The sequence below is a fragment of the Phalaenopsis equestris genome, unplaced genomic scaffold, assembly GCF_001263595.1.
Source record: "Phalaenopsis equestris unplaced genomic scaffold, ASM126359v1 Scaffold000137, whole genome shotgun sequence".
NCBI lineage: Eukaryota > Viridiplantae > Streptophyta > Magnoliopsida > Asparagales > Orchidaceae > Phalaenopsis > Phalaenopsis equestris.
The window spans coordinates 116767-135123 of record NW_018164579.1 but is presented as its reverse complement, the minus strand read 5'-3'; the positions used below and the strand labels follow the sequence as shown (position 1 = coordinate 135123).

The following is an 18357-nucleotide window of genomic DNA, read 5'->3' as shown; positions in this document are numbered from 1 at the left end:
TAGCCAAGGATTCCCGTGCTTCGATCAAAATTGAGGTGGCATCGGTGTCAAGCAGTGGAGCCGGCGTCGGTATCATGCAGAGGACGAGGAAGCAAGGAAGATGCGCTTGTGACGTGTGAGGGCAAAGAGGATAGCGTCCAAGTGGCCCGACGCGAAGGAGAAGCGTAAGGAGGGAGTCTTAGAGGAGGATGCAGAGGAAGAAGCTCTCTCTCGTGCGTGCATTTCAATTCTCGTGTGTAGAGAAGCTTTATTGTGCACAGTAGATGGAGCTCACGGGAAGTAGTGGTACGTGTGATTAGAGTTGGACCAAAAATTATAAGATGATTTTAATAAGCTCAATTAAAATATTTAAAAAAAATTTCATAACTATATATATATTAGAAAAAGCCAACGGGCTAATATATTAAAGCAGAAAAGATACAGAAAGGTTGTATGAAAGGGTCTAAAAGAAAGTCCAACGCACACAATACAACACACACAAACTCAAATAATGAAGATACATAAAGGTAAAAAAACGAAAAAGCTATAAAATGGAGCAAAAGTGCTAAGGAAGTCTCACTTTAGTTCTTCCTTTGTATCTAGTCCTCGAAAGTGAGCCGGCTAACAAATCGGTAAGGTGAGTATCATTGCCCGGAGTAACCAAAGTATAATCCATCAGATTCCTGAGCTCTCCGGAGTAACCAAAGTATAATCCATCAAATTCCTGAGCTCAAGTAGGCTCCATTTTTCTTCCTTCTCTTCGATGTGTAGACCTGTCATTCCTCATCCAATGATTGACAGGCCTCCATTTTTCTTCTTCCTCTTCGATGTGTAGATCTGTCATTCCTCATCCGATGATTGGGCTGTTGCTTATCATGATCCCTATGAGCCTGAGTAACATTAACATCTTGTTCGAGCTGATGAGGTGGTAGTGAAGCAGTAGAAGTATAGGTGTGGGCTGTTGCTTATTATGATCCTTATGAGCCCGAGTAACATTAACATCTTGCTCGAGCTGATGAGGTGGTAGTGAAGCAGTAGAAGTATTGTCATCTGTAATATCTGTGATAGGTTCTAGGACATTTGGGGTCTTGAAGAATCTCCCTCTCCCTCACAATGGGAGGCTCTAAAGGGATGGGAGCTTTGACGGAGCACTTTGCTTTTTTGGAGGTGTGGGGGGGGGTAGATGGTGGCATTGAGAATTAGAGTGGCCGAACATACGACAGTTTGAACAATATAAGAAAAAATGCTCAATCACTACCTTTTGTCAATATCCATGAAGGTGGTGGTGGGGGGGGGTAGATGGTGGCATTGAGAATTGGAGTGGTCGAACATACGACAGTTTGAACAATATAAGAAAAAAGGCTCAGTCACTACCTTTTGTCAATATCCATGGAGTTGTGTGTCAAACAAATCAAATTTCCTCAGAAGCGGATGAATTAATGTCTCTTTTAACAAGTACTCTGACTTTAGATAGACGAGAAATATTAAAAGTAGGAACGTCCGTTTTGAGTGGCTTACCATAAGTTGAGGTAATAGAGTACAACATTTCTTGAGTAAATAATGAAATTTCAAGCCAAGGAGGAGAATCTAGATCGGAATAGTTGGTGGCTCCGTCTGTGGGTTAAAATCCACATACCATTTCAAAATTTTTATTGCTCTGTCATCAATCCAAACTAATCTTCTAGCAAAAAAGCGTGTGTAATTCTCTTCATTGTTAGGTTGAATAAGAATTTGCCGCCCATCTAAAAGTCTAATTTTTCATTTCCTAACAAGGTGCATAAATTCAAATTCCTTACGAATAAGCTCCATTTTGAGATGACCATAAAAAAAATTTCCGACCAAATTCAGACGACATGAGGAAGCAAGCTGATTACATTTGGCTTCAGTAAAAAAGATGATTGGTTTCTCATTCTTCCTACCGAATTTCTTGATGTAACAGAACTCGCCCCCTCCTCCAATGCAAAGGAAGGCGGAAAAAAACACAATTTAGGAGTACTTGTGGCGTGAACACCCGCAAGGGCAACAGCATAAGTTCTGTCTGAAGCCATCACCGGTTGAAGCAGGAGGCAAGGCGTTGACGGGCAGTGAAAAATTAACAATTAGAGCAACTGCAGCAAGAAGAGGGAGGAAACCAACTGCAGCAAGAAGAGGGACCGACCTGCTCAAACAGTGGTTTCGGATTGCGTAGAAAGCTAGAAACTGAAAGCTGAAAAGTGCTGCAACCAGTACCGAGCGTGACGACTGAGCCCGACGCAGTAGACGACGCACGAGCAGCGACGACAGACAACGCAAGAGCAGCAGAGACGCACTTCGACAATGGCGACAACAGTGAAAATGATGGAAATGGCGAAATCGAAAGAGTAGATCTTGATCGACGAAGAGATACAGTGGAATAATAACCAGGGATCGCCATGGCAAAACCCTAGCAGAGCGCAAACACGAGCGAAAGCGCCATAAATATTTTATTCACACACACACGCACACACGCACACACGCACACACGTTACATACATATTTATTTAGGATTATTTAAGGTATAATAATAAAAAATTTTAACACTTAAATACTATAAAGTAAAAATTTTAAACAATAAATTAATTTTTAATACCCATGTTTATTATAGGCATCAATTTTAGAAGGGTTAACATCAATGAAAATCAAATAACAAATTACTTATAATCATGATGAATACTCATATTTTATACTATAGTAATATTTATTTCTTCTAGAGCAAATGCATTTATTGGTACTATCACTGGTTATATTAAAATTACTATAAACTCGAGATTTTGAATTATAGTAATTTTTGTTCATACTGTAGAAATGATATGTGTGAACAGTATTATTTAAATTATCAAAAATGTTAAATGATTTATAAGTATATTGATTGTTATGCAAATGAGATATAAATATTTATTATTAAAAAAAGATATTTTTATTTAATGTTTGTATGTGCATGATTGATTATGATGGAGACGATGGAGTCACTCTTTGATGATATTAGTGGGGGGAACACTAAAGTGCTTGTACACGTATATAGAAAAATATTGACATTGAAGTACTTTAAGTGATAGAATTTTTAGACATTGGTCCTGTGACGGTTATATATAACCGTCGGGCAGGTCTACTATGGAAGCTATACATGTATTGAGAGGTTTGATGGAGAAGTTCAGAGATAATAAGAAGGATCTACGTATCCAAGAGATATCCTTTGGAGAGTTCTTGAGAAGAAAGGTGTTCATATGACTTATATTCAAGTCATTAAAGATATGTATACTATAGTTGTTACTTGTGTTCGAACAGAAGGAGGATTGACCAAATATTTTCTTATTTTTGTTGAATTACATCATGGATCGACTTTAAGCCCGTATCTTTTGGTTTTAGTTATGGATGTGTTGACATCATTTTTTATGAGATCAAACTCTTTCTCCTACAGGTTTAGGATCTAGCCTTAGAATTTTCCTATTGACTATCATTGAAGACTAGTGAGGGAGCCCACCCCATTTAGAAGTTCAAACCACCTCTTAGCTCTTTTGGGAACCTCACATGGGAGGTCTCAAATCATCCCTATTTGATTGAGTGGCGAGGGCTACAAGCCGTCACCATTTGGTTGAGTAGCTAGGAGCACAAGCCATCACTATTGGGTTGAGTGGTTGGCACCAACATGTGGAGGCCCAAAAAGAGCTCCCATATGATCAAAAGGCATTAGAGAAACCCTTTCTGACTTAGTCGTGCACACATTCACATTCAATACACATAAAAACCACAATTCAAACATTCGATGCGCATAAACATCGCAATCCACGTCACTAAAACTTATGTACATTGCACCGTAATCAAAACTAAAATCAATTGTCAAAATGATCAATCACGAGCCAAAATTCAAAGAAAACTAAATTTAACGCGCTTTTGATCGGATCGTCGACAAGTATGTCCGAATGACCCTGGATGAAAAAATGGACCACGCGAGCATGTTCGGAACATCGATTTTAACTACGAGGGACCCATTTCGATATGGTTTTGTGCACGAGCGAATCAACACATTTAAATGAAATAATAAATATATAAATATATAAAATCAAAACTCACGCACATTACTCGAACCAAATCCCTATTTTAAATCCTAACTCACACACGCTCCAAGCCGAACTCCTCCCATTTCGCGACACCTCTTCCCGACTTCTTCCCGACCGCGAACCGAACCCAATCCCTCTTCCTCCCCTTCAGTCAAATGCAGCCCTAGACAACCATACTACCCTCTTCGCAAAACTTCCCTGAGGTCCCCCTGTCCTTGCCCCCACTTCCCTCTGCACCTTATGCTCGCCACCTCCTCTGTGTTTCTGTCACCACTTCCCCGGTCGTTATCGCGTGCTCCTCACCCCCGGAAAGTCGAGGTAAAATTTCCCCTCCTTTCTCGGCTATAAAAACCCCCCTTTGAGGGAGTGATGTGGTTGTTGCTGGATCTTTACTAGACGGTGCATTCTTTTGCGATTTTGGAGCTCTGCTGGTTCATGCTCTTCTCTTCTACAGTCATTCTAACTTCTCCTTTGGGCATTAAGGGGAAAGGGAGTTCCTTCTTTCTTTACTCTATTTTGGAATTTTTTATAAGCCTTGGGTGAAGTTGATATTAAAAGTTTAAATATACAAGCATCATCTAAACAATGCTGCTTGTCTTGCCTTCCTCCGTTATCAAGCCGAGTTGCATGTTGTCTCATTTATATTATGATTTACAGATTGTTTTTGGCAAAAACTTTAACAATGCTCATTCCCCTGTCATTCTTTATTGGTTTTTGTCTTTGAGAAGAAGAATTGTTTCAGATTATAGGCTTTGTTGGCAGCCTTGAATTGAAGGGTTGGATTAGCATGATGGGTTTACTGAAGGACACGGTGAAAGATTAAACATAGTTAATATAGGATTTTCTCACTTCTTATGTTATGGGGCCATGATTTCCTTTTTTTTTTTTTCTTTTGAAGTTGCTTATTCAGAGATTCTTCATAAATTTGGCTTAAGTATTATTAAACTTTGATCCCCGAGCATAAGTCAGAATGTTTGCCATCTAGTCCTTGCAGGAGAAATAAATTTGTTCTCTCCTCTTTGATAACTTGTTGAACAATACCCCTTTATAGGAAATCATTTGGTTGATTACAATCAAGGAGAAGTTCTCGGTCGCGCCCCCCCCCCCCCCCGGGAATAATCTCTTTTATGGCTCTTTTCAAATTAATATTTCAAAAATCAATATGCATGGCGATGACTTTCACGAATCTATATATGCAATGACGTGTTTTCTTAAAGATTTGTATGTATATATCTTCCAAATGTCAAAAAAAAAAGCTCCTAAGGATATTCAACATTTGTGTGAAATAGAAATTGTACATATATAAATTATTTAATAGTTAAATCCACCTTATTATTATATTTACTAGTTCAATATTTGGAATGAAATGTTGAAATCCTAGGGGGTTATTTAATAGTTAAATATTTGGAATGAAATGTTGAAATCCTAGGGGGTTATTTCAAAGGCATGGTGTTTATATGTAATACGCACGATACTTAAATTTGATTCCATATGTGCAGATTTTCTGATTAACACCTCAGAATTTTGGGCAATTATATGGCCAAAGGTTTGACTTCGGGCTCTCTTACATACTCAGTCTTATCCATGCATAAGATATCTTTAGTGCAGCATAAAATTTCGATTGGTGGAATAAAAAAATGATAATGGATAAGGTTTATATATGCAAAAAAAAGAGGCATGGGTGGAAAGTCTAATAAAAAGAGAGTCCCTGGAATTGCTCTACCCTTTTTCTTTTATCCTTTCTTTTTTCTGAAATTTGTCTCCTTACTCTTTAGGATTTCCGTAGTTTACTGTCTAAAACTTATTCCTTATATTTGGGAGATTTTGATACATATCATCAAGTCTTATGTATTTTCATATACGATGACAAGTTTCTAGTGGTTTGCAAGTATGTTATCCTTATGAATTCGCATATCTATGTATACTTTCACTCCAATGGAATGGGTTGATTGATTCAAAATTTTGGGTTTGAGATAATATCAGTGAAAAATTTTATTCAGCCTTTATGTATTCACATATATAATACCTAAACTTCCATTTTTACATACATACCACACAATTTTCTATTTTACGTGTTTTCTTATGTAACCTGTATTAGTGCCTTTTTTAATGTTGTGAAAGATTTGGGATGCTATAGATGTGAAATTTGGATGTTTGGTGGGTAAACTAAGATATGGGATTGAGTGTGGAGAATCGGATGGTATGAATATAAGAGCGTGTTTTTTTTCTTCAATAACCCAATTTTTATCGAAATTTGAAATTCATATGTGGTTTCATTCAAATTGGAAATTCATTCAGTTTCAATTTATGTAAATCTGAAATTCACATGTCGGTTTCATGCAAATTGGAAACTCATTCAGTTTGGCCTCATGTAAATCTGAAATTCATATGTTGCTTTCATGTCAATTGGAAATTCATTCAGTTTGGCTATATGTAAATATAAAATTCGTATATCGGTTTTATGCAAATTGGAAATTCATTCAGTTTCGCTTTATGTAAATCTGAAATTCATATGTCGGTTTCATGTAAATTGGAAATTCATTCAGTTTGGATTTATATAAATCAGAAATTCGTATGGCGGTTTCATGCAAATTGGAAATACATTCAGTTTGGCTTTATGTAAATTTGAAATTCATATGTTGTTTCCATGCAAATTGAAAATTCATTCAGTTTGACCTCATGTAAATCTGAAATTCATATGTTGGTTTCATGCAAATTGGAAATTCATTCAGTTTGCCTTTACGCAAATTTGAAATTTATAAGCCAGTTTTATGCAAATGGGAAGTCCATTCGGTTTGACTTTATGCAAAATCGGAAATTTATGAAATTCGGTTTTATACGAATTCGAAACTCATTCGGTTTGGGGAAGTCCATTCGGTTTGACTTTATGCAAAATCTTCGGTTTTATACGAATTCGAAACTCATTCGGTTTGGCTACATATAAACTGGAATCTTGCAAGCTGATTTTGGAAGTTTGCTTGCTGTTTTGGGTAGATTTGACTGCAGTGTTGGAGCCCTTAAATGCACATTTTTCTGGGGATGTTTTGCTAGCTATTTGGAGCATTAAATGCACCTTTTTGAGGATGTTTTGCTAGCTGTTTGGAGCCTTTTAATGCATTATTTTTAGAGATTAAAGTATTGATTGGAATGGGATTTAAGCACTCATCTTGGGGCCGATTCGCCCTATTTTGGGAGTATTCAAATTTTTTTTAGGCCGATTCATTTGCTGTTTTGACCCTTTACTTGGATAATTTTGGAAGTGTGTTGGCCTCCTCTATTTTCCTTATTTTGTTTTTCTTTACTTTTCCTCGCTCGATAAATATAAGTTGAACGGTTTGGGATTTAAGGGTAGTGATGACAAAGACATCTGCTAATAAAGCAGAATAATATTACATCCTCTAGCACAAGGACCTGACCCAAGAATCTGGTGAGAATGCAGAATTACAATATTATTCACTGACACTAGACTAGTGATGACCCTTGCTTTCTTAGACTGTCGGTAGTTCTAGCCCGACAGTGTAATCGACTTGTGGACAATCCAATTTATAAAATTCACAAATATAATGACAAGACAATTGCATTTTTTACAACATCAATATTTTGATTGCTAAATAAAAATCTATTTTGCATACATGAATGAAAAACAATGAATTTTGAATATACAATTTAAATGTTCACTTGTCAGTTACATGTACTGGGTCAAGAATTGCTCTCCTTCGAATGTTGGGTTTTATACACGTGCATGACCGATGGTTACCTACGGAATCCTTCGGGAATGATAAATCTAAGCATATCCTGAATCTGATTTCTTATGGTCCCCACTTCAATATTTCACGTATGTGCCACCCAGTCTGCTCTACATTCTTGTGTTTTCTTTATGTTGTTAGTTAATTCTTTGTATATATATGCATGATATGTATAATATTAACCCTTTTGCAGCAAAGGCAGGAACCCCAAATATGCACTATATATTTCCTTTACTGTAGTCATTATTTTTATTGTACTTTACAACATGCTTACTTGTACATATTTTAATACATCTGCAAAACTTTTAGAGAAGAGAGCAATAGACTAGTTGTTAAGAAGGTATACTACAACAGGCCTTGAGACCCAACAATAATTACTCATGCAAATAAAAAACAAAAACCCTACGCCTGGAGTCTCCATCAGCAAGGAGCTTGGAGCAAGCTTCGTAAGCAGCACGACGACGATACACACCGACCACGAGAAAGCAAAACGCGAAACAGATATACACCAGTTAAACCATTCCTTAATTTTAAACAACAAATTTATAGGACATCGAGGTTGTCCGCCTAGTGCGATATAAATCATCACTTTTCTCTTTAGACTTTTGCACAACCATGTGGTGCAATATAAGTCTCAACCCTTTTAGGATTCTGAGGTCGTCATTCGGTACGACGTAAGCCCTCCTATCTTCATAAGCAATTTGCGCAATTGAGTATTGTGCACATGTAAGTCCTAAATAATAAAAGTGACAATATTGAAACAACAATAAATATCATTTCTAAAACATAAAGCAAAACGATATGATAATTTGGAAAGTTACCGAGATTTTCCGCTGATCTGTGACATCCCTTACCTTTCACTCTTTTTGCTCCCGAAAATAACTGTTTCCTACTTGAATCATTCTCATTTGACTTTCCATGTCCAATCTTGAACAACCTAAACTTTGAAATTTTAAAAACAGAACCACTAATATTAATCGAGAGTTTTCTTAAGTTACTTTCGTCATTTGAGATGTAATAAACTATAGTAGTTTGTCTCTATAGAGAGCTTGAAACCCAAATAAAATAAATACTATTTAATATTTATATTAGATAGGGGAACTTGTCGGTTATACAAAAAAAAAATTTCTCAAACCAAATAGATATCATAAACTCCTTTGTTTAAATGGTTGAGTCTACTAATAAGTGATATGTTTATCCCTCGGAGTAGTGTATTATTTGCAGTATCATGCTCAACCATCTAAACTATTAAATGTATGAGATCTGTTCGGTCTCAAATTTTTTTCAAAATTAAAATACTATTTTCCAAATCAAAATTATATATATTAAATTAAATTTATTTTATTTTAGAAAGAGGCCGACCAAAATTCTGGCCACAGGAAGCTCCTACCGAACATTTACAGGAAGATGTACCTTGGTTAATGCTTTTTGTTGATGATATCTTTCTCATGGATAAGACGAGAGAGAAAGCTCAGGAAAAACTTGAACTATTTAGGTCTACATTGGAGCCTAAAGGCCTTCGTTTGAGTTGACTAAACTTGACTACATGGAATGTAAATTTAGTAGTAGTAGCTCTAGTGACAAAATTGTAACTATGGGTGATAAATTATTAAAAGTTGTGAGCGCTTTAGATATCTCGGGTCTATTGTTCAATGTGATGGTGATATAGATGGGGATGTTATTAATAGAACTCAAGTTGGTTGGTTGAAGTGGAGAAATGCTTCGGGCTTATTATGTGATAGAAAAGTATCGTTTAGACTGAAAGGAAAATTTTATAAGATGGTGTCGAGACATGCAATGCTCTATGGTTCTAAATGTTGACCTTTAAAAGAGAATTAAAAAACTAAGTTAAGTGTCCGTTTCGACTGAAAGGAAAATTTTATAAGATGGTGGCGAGACATGCAATGCTCTATGGTTCTAAATGTTGACCTTTAAGAGAGAATTAAAAAACTAAGTTAAGTGTTGTCGAGATGAGAATGATTAGGTGCAGGAGTGGCTTTACACTTTGAGACAACATGCGAAATGAATATATCTGGGATGGGGTTGGTGTAGCTCCAGTGACGAACAAAATTAGAGAGTCGTCTTAGATGGTTTGGCATATTAAACATCGACCATCTGATGATCTGACTAGGCAAGTGGATCTTTTAGATCCGAGTTATCTCAAGAAAGGTAGGAGTATACCTAGAAGGACTTGGGCATATTCTATAAAAATGATCTTAATTTATTAAAAATAGGAGTATACCTAGGACTTAGGCATATTCTATAAAAATGATCTTAATTTATTAAAATTAAATGAAAATATGACACTCAATAGGACGCAATGGAGAAAATTGATTTATGTAGTTGAACCCACTTAGTGGGATAAAGGTTTACAGTTGTTATTGTTGGTCCTGTAACAATTACACAAATATTGAATGATATTTGTATGTTATTGATATAACATTCATTAAAAAGCATATCAAATGTTTATATCGATTTATTAAAATGTTTAACTGACATGCATATTATGTTTTTTTTTCTATTATATAATTACTCACCAACTTGTTTAGTTCACTGTTATTTTTAATCTAACTTTTCAGGTTAATTTATTTGATAAGATGAACGATAAAAAAAAACATTTATAGAAAACGCGAACAATGAGTAATGAGGGAAACATAAATATATTGTTTTAATATAATTTAATTAGTGACTCATTAATTTGTTATATGGTATATGAATATAAAAAATTTAATTCACACCGTCTGACTGTCTATTCTGGTCGTTAATTCCAAACCCCAGACTGGATCGTAGTCATATATTAAAATCAACATCCCTAAGAGCATCGATGCAATTACAAGTCTATAGAAAGCTAAAATTTTGTTGCTTCACTACAAGTGTCTGGCACGCAAACAATAAAATCTGTCCATTAAAATGTTCCATCTTTTCCATGGCATATAAATAAATAAGACCTTCATAGCGTGACAATGTAGACAAGTAGACAAAAAAATGAACAAAGAGAGAATTTGAACGAGAAAGAACTAAAAGTTGAAGAGAGCACAAATTTAAACAAAGAGCTCATGCATTGGTAAAATGTAAAAGGTTGTATACAATAAAAACTTATAAAAATGTAATGATGAGGACATAATAACCACAGGTGACAACACTCTTCCACCATCGTAGAAATTTAAGTTCATTCATTTATAGGGTTTCTTTAGTAAAAATAATTAAGTTGGTTAACAATTTACTATCAGATTATTAACAGATTGTAAGCAGATTATCAGCAATTTATTTGTTGTTTGCAAATAGTTTGTTAGTAGATTGTTATTGATAAACATGAGAATTATGAGTAATAAACAACAAGTTTATAGCATGAGTAAAATTCTTATTTTAGGTGTAGAGACCCACCTTCTTCAAATATTATTGAATTTTAATCATTGATTTTGTGAGGCATGAAACCCTTACAAGAAAGATAATTCCTTGTTTAAGCATAAAGATTGGTTATGTTCTATTATTTACTCTTTCTATCTTTTCCTTCCGCCTTCTTATCATTCAAAATTTTTTCAGTCATTTTACATCAAATTTATATAAAAACAAAGTTGACTTAACTAATTTGATATGTATGATTTCAATATTGATAACATATTTCATTAAAGTGTTGACATATTTCATTACTATCTTTAAATTTTGCCAAAAATCATTTTAATTTTCGTTTCCTATTAATTAGCATTCACGAAACTATTAACTATTGTTCAACTTAACAATAAGCACACTTAAACAACATATTTTCTACCTCATCCAGCCCATTCTCTCACCTTAAACAACTAATCACAAAACTCAGCTAACCTCCACATAATAGCCCTATTCAAATTTAAATTTGAGTTCTAACTCCTAAAAAACTTTCTTTTAGTCTTCTGAATCCCTCCTTGGATTTCTCCAACAAACTAAAAACAAGTCTTAAGAATATAGATGTAAATCTACCCTCACTAAATTATGGCCAACCTTATTCCACTCCCAGCACAAGAAAAAGTAGGAACCAAAGGAAAAAAAAAATAAAGAAATAAAGATGGGTCTTGAAATGAACTTTATGAGAGCTTGTTATTGAGTCTAAGGATAAAAGTGATCCAATGGGGTCATCGACACAAACTAGCAAATGAAATCAAGATGACAAATAACATATCTCTTAATATAAAATTTGCAGTGAAGGCTAGTTGGAAGCTTAACAATTTCATTAATCAGATATCATGGCTCTATCATTCAGCAATAGTCCTCAAACCTCAAGAAGATCAAACTAGCATGTCCCTATTTACTCATATATTAAGATTATGACAGGCTGTTAAGCCTTCCAACTTCATTCATAAAAAAACTTCTGCATATCATACACCATGCTCTGTAAGTCAGACTTACTCCTGAAACCAAAGTAAGCTCAACTAACACGTCCCTAGTTATTGTAATTGTACAAGAGCAGCCATTTTCAAGCAGATCCAGGCACACCCCAACAAGATAAAACCTACTGCAATTCCAGATCATTTGCAATGGAAATAATAAGTCATGAACAGCAATAACTATCAAAAAAGCAGAAAATTGATCAAGCAGGATGCCAAGGACAGGATAATCTCCTACCAGACTATTGCAATTGATGCATCTTTTATTAGAAGGATGCTTAAGCAGCCCTCTGATGATTTTCTCGTTCTTCTCTTCTTCTTTAATCCGGTTCGCCATCCTCCTCCTCAATTTTTCTGTCGCTTCGTTCAATTCTTCCAACTAACACCTAGATCCAAACCTAAATTTAAAAAAAGGAACATACAAGCCAGCAAATATCTTCACGACGCGGACAAATGAATTGAAGCCAGAGAAAATGGAAGCCAAATAAGAAGGAGGAGAACATCACCAACGGGTTCTAGCTCGAGGAAGAAGCTGGCGAGAGCGAGAAGGAGCCCAATTCGTGTATGGAGATCCAAGCCAAGTATATGCAAATCTAGTTCCTATGCTAGGGTTGTGCAATATAATGGAGGCCCAACCTTCACTTCCTTTGATCTTCTAGAGAGTCTGTCGCTCTCCGTTGGAAGAACATGCGCCGCCGGTTTAGCCGGGGGGACGAAGGACCTTTCCGGAGGGAGAAAAGTACCGGAGCAGAGTCAAGATTACAAAATTACCAGCATAGATTTGGTGGTAACCGGGGGTGTTTTGGGAATCGCTATGGGGAGGGGCTGTCGGCGTAAATTGTGGGAATCTCTGGATTCGCCTTGCGGATCGGAGGAAGGTTAGAACGATAAAAGTCGGACATGGTTTGCGAAGTTTCAATTTCATTTTGTGTTTGCTGAAATTGTAAAAGAAAATTTCAAATTTGATTCAATGCTAAATATTGACTGCGCAAAACAACATCTGATTGCCTCTAAAATAAATAGTCACTGTAAAATGAATAACTAACTAGTTTATAATTGAAACAAAAGATGAGACCAACAGAAGAAGTTTTTGATGACTTTATTCTAAGTTGGCAAGTAGCTTTAAATATTTTAGGGAACTCTTTGGCCAAGTTCTCAAGATGACCTTTGTTTTTAATAATTGAGTTGCTTCAAGAGTTGAGGATGTGTGATGACTTCGATTTTCAAGTTTATAGTGAGTAGATTACTCCTCTTCATAACCTCATCTAACTAGTTGATTGAATCGATAAATAAAAATTTTGCGACTTGATTAACTTGGTCGAATGATATTGTGTGCATTAATTTCCTTTTTGTTAGATCTCTTAAGTAAGGACCAAGAAAAAATGAATAAATTTGTATGCCTCATTCCATCTAAGGGATCTTAGACTTACCGTATCTCATATATTTTTAATTTGATAAATGTTCAACAAGTTGATTACTTAATGTCTATAAAACGCTTCAAGGTTGCTTTAAAATTTATCCATTTGTCCTTAAATTATACTATGGCTTTAAAGATATGGATAAGCTTATATATTAATTTAGCAAATAAATTGATAGAATGCTATTAGAGAGCTTCTATGAAAGAAGAAGCGTAATGCTATTAATGAATATGGGTAGATTGTAAAACAATAATAAATTTTAAAAAAACTGATGTTAAGAGTTAGTGATCTTTTTCATACAAATATTTTTTTAAAAAAAAGTAAGAAAGATATAAGTTGTTATTTTGCATTGCCAATGTCTTCCATAATTGAGCAATCAAGCAAGTTCTTTATGATATAAGTTGAATTTTCACTGAGTGTTCATAGTTTCATGAAATTTCGCAATAACACTAATAAGTTTTTAAGAAACAAATATTAAAAGTATGAAATCTTCTTCATTCAAACATTTAAAAAAAAAATCAGAAAGATAAAAGTTATTATTTTGCATTGCCAATCTCTTCCATAGTTGAGCAATCAAGCAAGCTCCTCAATGATATAAGTTGAAAATGATAATGAACTCAATCATGGGGTATTTACTAAGGTAAAGTGTAGATATTTAAAAATGATAATGAATTCAATCATATGTTTAAGACTCAAGTTATATAACCATTTATAGGATAGACCTTATAACCGCATGTTTTGTCATGTAATTGTAAAAATCATGTCTTGAGCATTTCTTAACACAAAGATAAAGAACATGAAAGGTAAATAGAAGAAGAATAGGATTTAATTTACTAGTTCCACTTGAAAAATGGGAAGTTAAAATATATATTGGATGTAATATCCTATAAGTGATAATGAATAAACACTTGTAATATGCTCTTGTTGACCTCATTTTTGGTTGAGGTCTAGAAATTGTAATAAGTTCTCTAACCATAAAAAATAATAGAATAATCTCATATTAGTTTTGATTTTCTTATTATGCCTTGGTGGGAAAAAGTAAGTTGTGAGGTTATTTACGATGACCTCAGTTCAAAAACATGAAATGTGATTTCATATTATTAGAGTGTTCCATGTTAATATTGTTGTAATGAGTATAATAAAAATCAAAGCAAAATGGAGAAGCACATTGAAGTGAAATGTGAGGCCCAAGTATTTGAAACTACGAAAGTGTTTCATAATATGCATTTATTGATGAATCAGGAAAATAGGATTGCTTAATGAATGAATGATTTATGATAAGATATAATACGTCTGGGGCCCTACAAAATGATGAAGATGCACGTTGGTGGTTAGAAGTTTGAAGATGACTGAAATATAATGTGTAGGCTGGGCATAATTTAAAAAAAAAGGAAAAACGATATAATAAAGAAAAGAAAACTAAGTTGAGACTAGTATTAAGAGATTTAAGGAAGAAAAATAAATTATAAGGAAATGGATTGCACCTGTACTTCTTATTTTTGGATAACATTTCTTCTTTAACATTTATAAAATAAGTGGCGGATAGAGTGATATGTCAACTATGAGATGAATAAAAATTTGTCTAAGAAAGAAAATTTGTGAGTTTTGCAGTCTTATGAAACTTTCAAATAACAAGTAATCATATAGAATAATGACGAGCTTTGATTTTAAATGAGTTTAGATGCATTAACAGTTGAAAGGGGAATCAAAAGCTGGCAGTCAACTTTCTCTCTTTGATTATTAATTAGACAAATATAATGTGGTACTTTAAATAAGTTATTTTCTTTAAGATTCATGTTATAGATGTACTGTGTGTCTATGGCACTTTATAAATTTCCACTATTTTGTGCAAGTCTGCTATGTTTTTATGGATGCCTATTAGAGTTGGCATAAGATTTTTGGCATTTTATGTGATTTTTCTTTTCTAATCAAAAGTCTAAGATATAAAAAAAAAAACTATTACGCATAAGGTTATAACATTGAAAGAGGTGCTTATATTGTGATTTAGAAATTAAATTGTATTTTTTGATGGATAGTTTTTTTTTTTGTTGAGATGCACAAATTTATAGGATTGACACTATAGAGATTCATCCTATTTGTGATGGTCAAAAGCCTTCGGTAAATATAAAAAAACCACCAGTTAATGATAAACTAACACTTTTTATGGTGAAAAGGGTGCAGCTTTTCAGCTTGTGGATAATCTAAGGAATGAGTACATTGCCGACGGCATTTATTGTCTGAAAACTTATCGACAACCATAATCAATGGATTTATGTTCAAAGCATAAATGTCGGTTAGCGATCAGTTATTTGTTTGTTACACAACAGATGAGCTAAGACCATTGGTTTATGTAAAAAGCATAATCGTTGGTTAACCATGAGTTAAAAACTAGTGGTCACAAAATATCAATTCATACAAAAGAAATAATGCATCGGTTGCTCTCGGTTAAATTCATAGGTTTAGTAACTGACGTGATTTAGGTGATCAGTAGCCTGTCGCTTGATCGTTAGTTTTCCTTCTATCAAATAACCCATGGTTCGCATATATCAATTCATAAAAAGAAAATAATGATAATATATTGTTTGCCAGTCATAAAGCTGTTGAAAAATCACAGATAAAAAAATAAGTAGCATTCTTTCACATTACAATTTTCACACATACAATTCTAAAATAGTTACATATTTAATTATTTATCATTAATTTACCAATTCAAGTAAATTTGAAACTAAAATCAATTGAAAGAACACACAAATGAAATACAGAAATGACCATAATGCACTGAAACAAAGAATTAAAATGTTTGTACTTAAGAATAGCATGTTCGGATGTCTCATAAAACAAAAATAAATTAAGTTAATCCTAGTTCTCTTCTGTCCCCTCGTTATGCTCCTCCTTGATGTCATCCTCTATTATTTTTTTCCATTGGTGGGCCTAATGTCATAGTGCATCTATTTATGTTTTCAATTAAGCTTCCAATTCATAGTTCATCTAAGAGAACTATGTAGCATATTGGTTTTCAATATCAGTACTAAATACAAGAAGTTGCCTAAGAACGTCATCCTTTTACATGGTAGAAGTAGGTGCACCAAATGTGTGAGAGGAATGATTAGCATCGTAAGCTTGTGCATACAAACTTAATCCATAATCCTTCCATTATTTTTCTTCTAGTAGCCTCTCTCCACAACCTATAGCCTGACTGATCATGGATGGTAAGTCCTCCTATGCACTATGTCCAGTTCTCTTTCACATGCTAGAAGGTTTCCAACAAAAAACTTTATTGAAGAAAGTTATAGGAAAAATTAAATTCAATAATAATTTGAATTGTATAACAATTACTCTTGTCATTTACATGTTTCACATGAGATTAATTGTCAACCCACGTATGGTCAGATTGTTGCTTATGGGTATGTGCATATAAATCAACAAAGGTGAGCTCTCATCCTAACTCGACAATCTATTAAGGTGAGAAAATAGTTAGTAAAATTTTATTTTACAATAAGCATTATTGCAAAAATTAACATTACCTCCTCTTATTGCAATAATATTCTTAGAGGTGTCTATGCCCCAACAATCAGAATTCTATATATTCTTAACATGTTGACTCTTATTTTTGGTATTTTTTTTATTCCTATCTTTGAGATATGCATCAAACATATCCTTCACAAGCCAAAATAGGGCGTTGAAGTGTCTTTTGTATATCCCCAAACATGTCGCGAAGCCAATCCTCCCTTTATTCTTGAAGCTCCTCCTGATGTGTGCATTGTGCTAGGTGAGAACTACTTCTACAAAATAAATTTAAATATGTTAGATTGATAAAATTATACATAACTTAAGATTAATGTTTTGGGTATACCCCAAATGCTTTGAAACACATGTCCTGAACTGTTATCAAGATCTCTTTTCATGATAGGTGCGGAGTGTCATACTTGCTCAATATGATATCTTTAATAGTATGAACAACCTGTGTGGAGAGATAAAATCTAAAAAGAATATATACTTAATTTTATATTAAATCAAATTAACACTATTATGACTTTTTAAAAAGACATATATATCCCCAACTTGCTCTAACTTAAAAGTATGGCTAATGCTGTCCGAACTACTTCGATCAGCAATAGCAGTAGGACCCTCGGCCTAGGTAAAAGGACCTACAACAGTAATTGGTGGTAGTGCTTGTATGGGGGGAAATGAGGACGTGTAAGATGCGGTGTGTGGTGACATTGACAACGTCGAGGTTATTTCCTATGTGAAGATATCAAAAGCAACGATGGGCTTGGCAGAGAGTGACAAAGAAGTGCATGTCTCCACAGTAGTGTTGTCTCATTGTCTGACAAGGGCTTTCCTATGAAGCTGACCCTGATAGTATTTCTATGCAGATCATTTTCATGCAATCTATAAATTACTAGCACTAAAAATAAAAGTCTAAATTAAAAAATAGAATGTCAAACTGTAAAGTATAATCTATAAACTATCACAATTGAAAATATTAAAAATTAAATTAAACAAAAGTACACATAAAATATAAATTGCAATATACAAACTACAGGCACTAAAAATAAAAATCTACACAGTAAATAGAAGGTGAAGTTATAAAGTTCAATCTATCAGGATATAGAATAACTTCTTATACTAATAAAAGAATTTTAATAATGGACATATCTTAATCTACATCATCTAATGAGTAACTGGATGATAAACTTAAAATTTCATCATCCAAAGCATCACCTTGTCATACACTTTAAGAGCAAGTTCTTCTTGTTAGCCACTAACATATTCT

General features: G+C 34.1%; 1 protein-coding gene across 5 annotated transcripts in view; it reads right to left on the bottom strand.

Moving 5' to 3' along the window:
* Nucleotides 1–13070, bottom strand: part of LOC110021654 (probable ADP-ribosylation factor GTPase-activating protein AGD14) — a 43751-nt gene extending 30681 nt beyond the window's left edge. Inside the window, exons 1-2 of one of the 5 annotated variants that reach the window (XM_020720226.1) lie at nt 12669–13070; nt 12401–12560 (exon numbers count right to left, since the gene is read on the bottom strand). In XM_020720226.1, coding sequence (XP_020575885.1) covers nt 12401–12499 — 99 coding nt within the window. In that variant the 5' untranslated portion in view covers nt 12500–12560; nt 12669–13070. The remainder of the gene's footprint in view (nt 1–12400; nt 12561–12668) is intronic. The other 4 variants (XM_020720227.1, XM_020720228.1, XM_020720229.1 and 1 more) reach the window with 4 other exon arrangements.
* Between the last annotated feature and the right edge of the window lie 5287 nt (nt 13071–18357).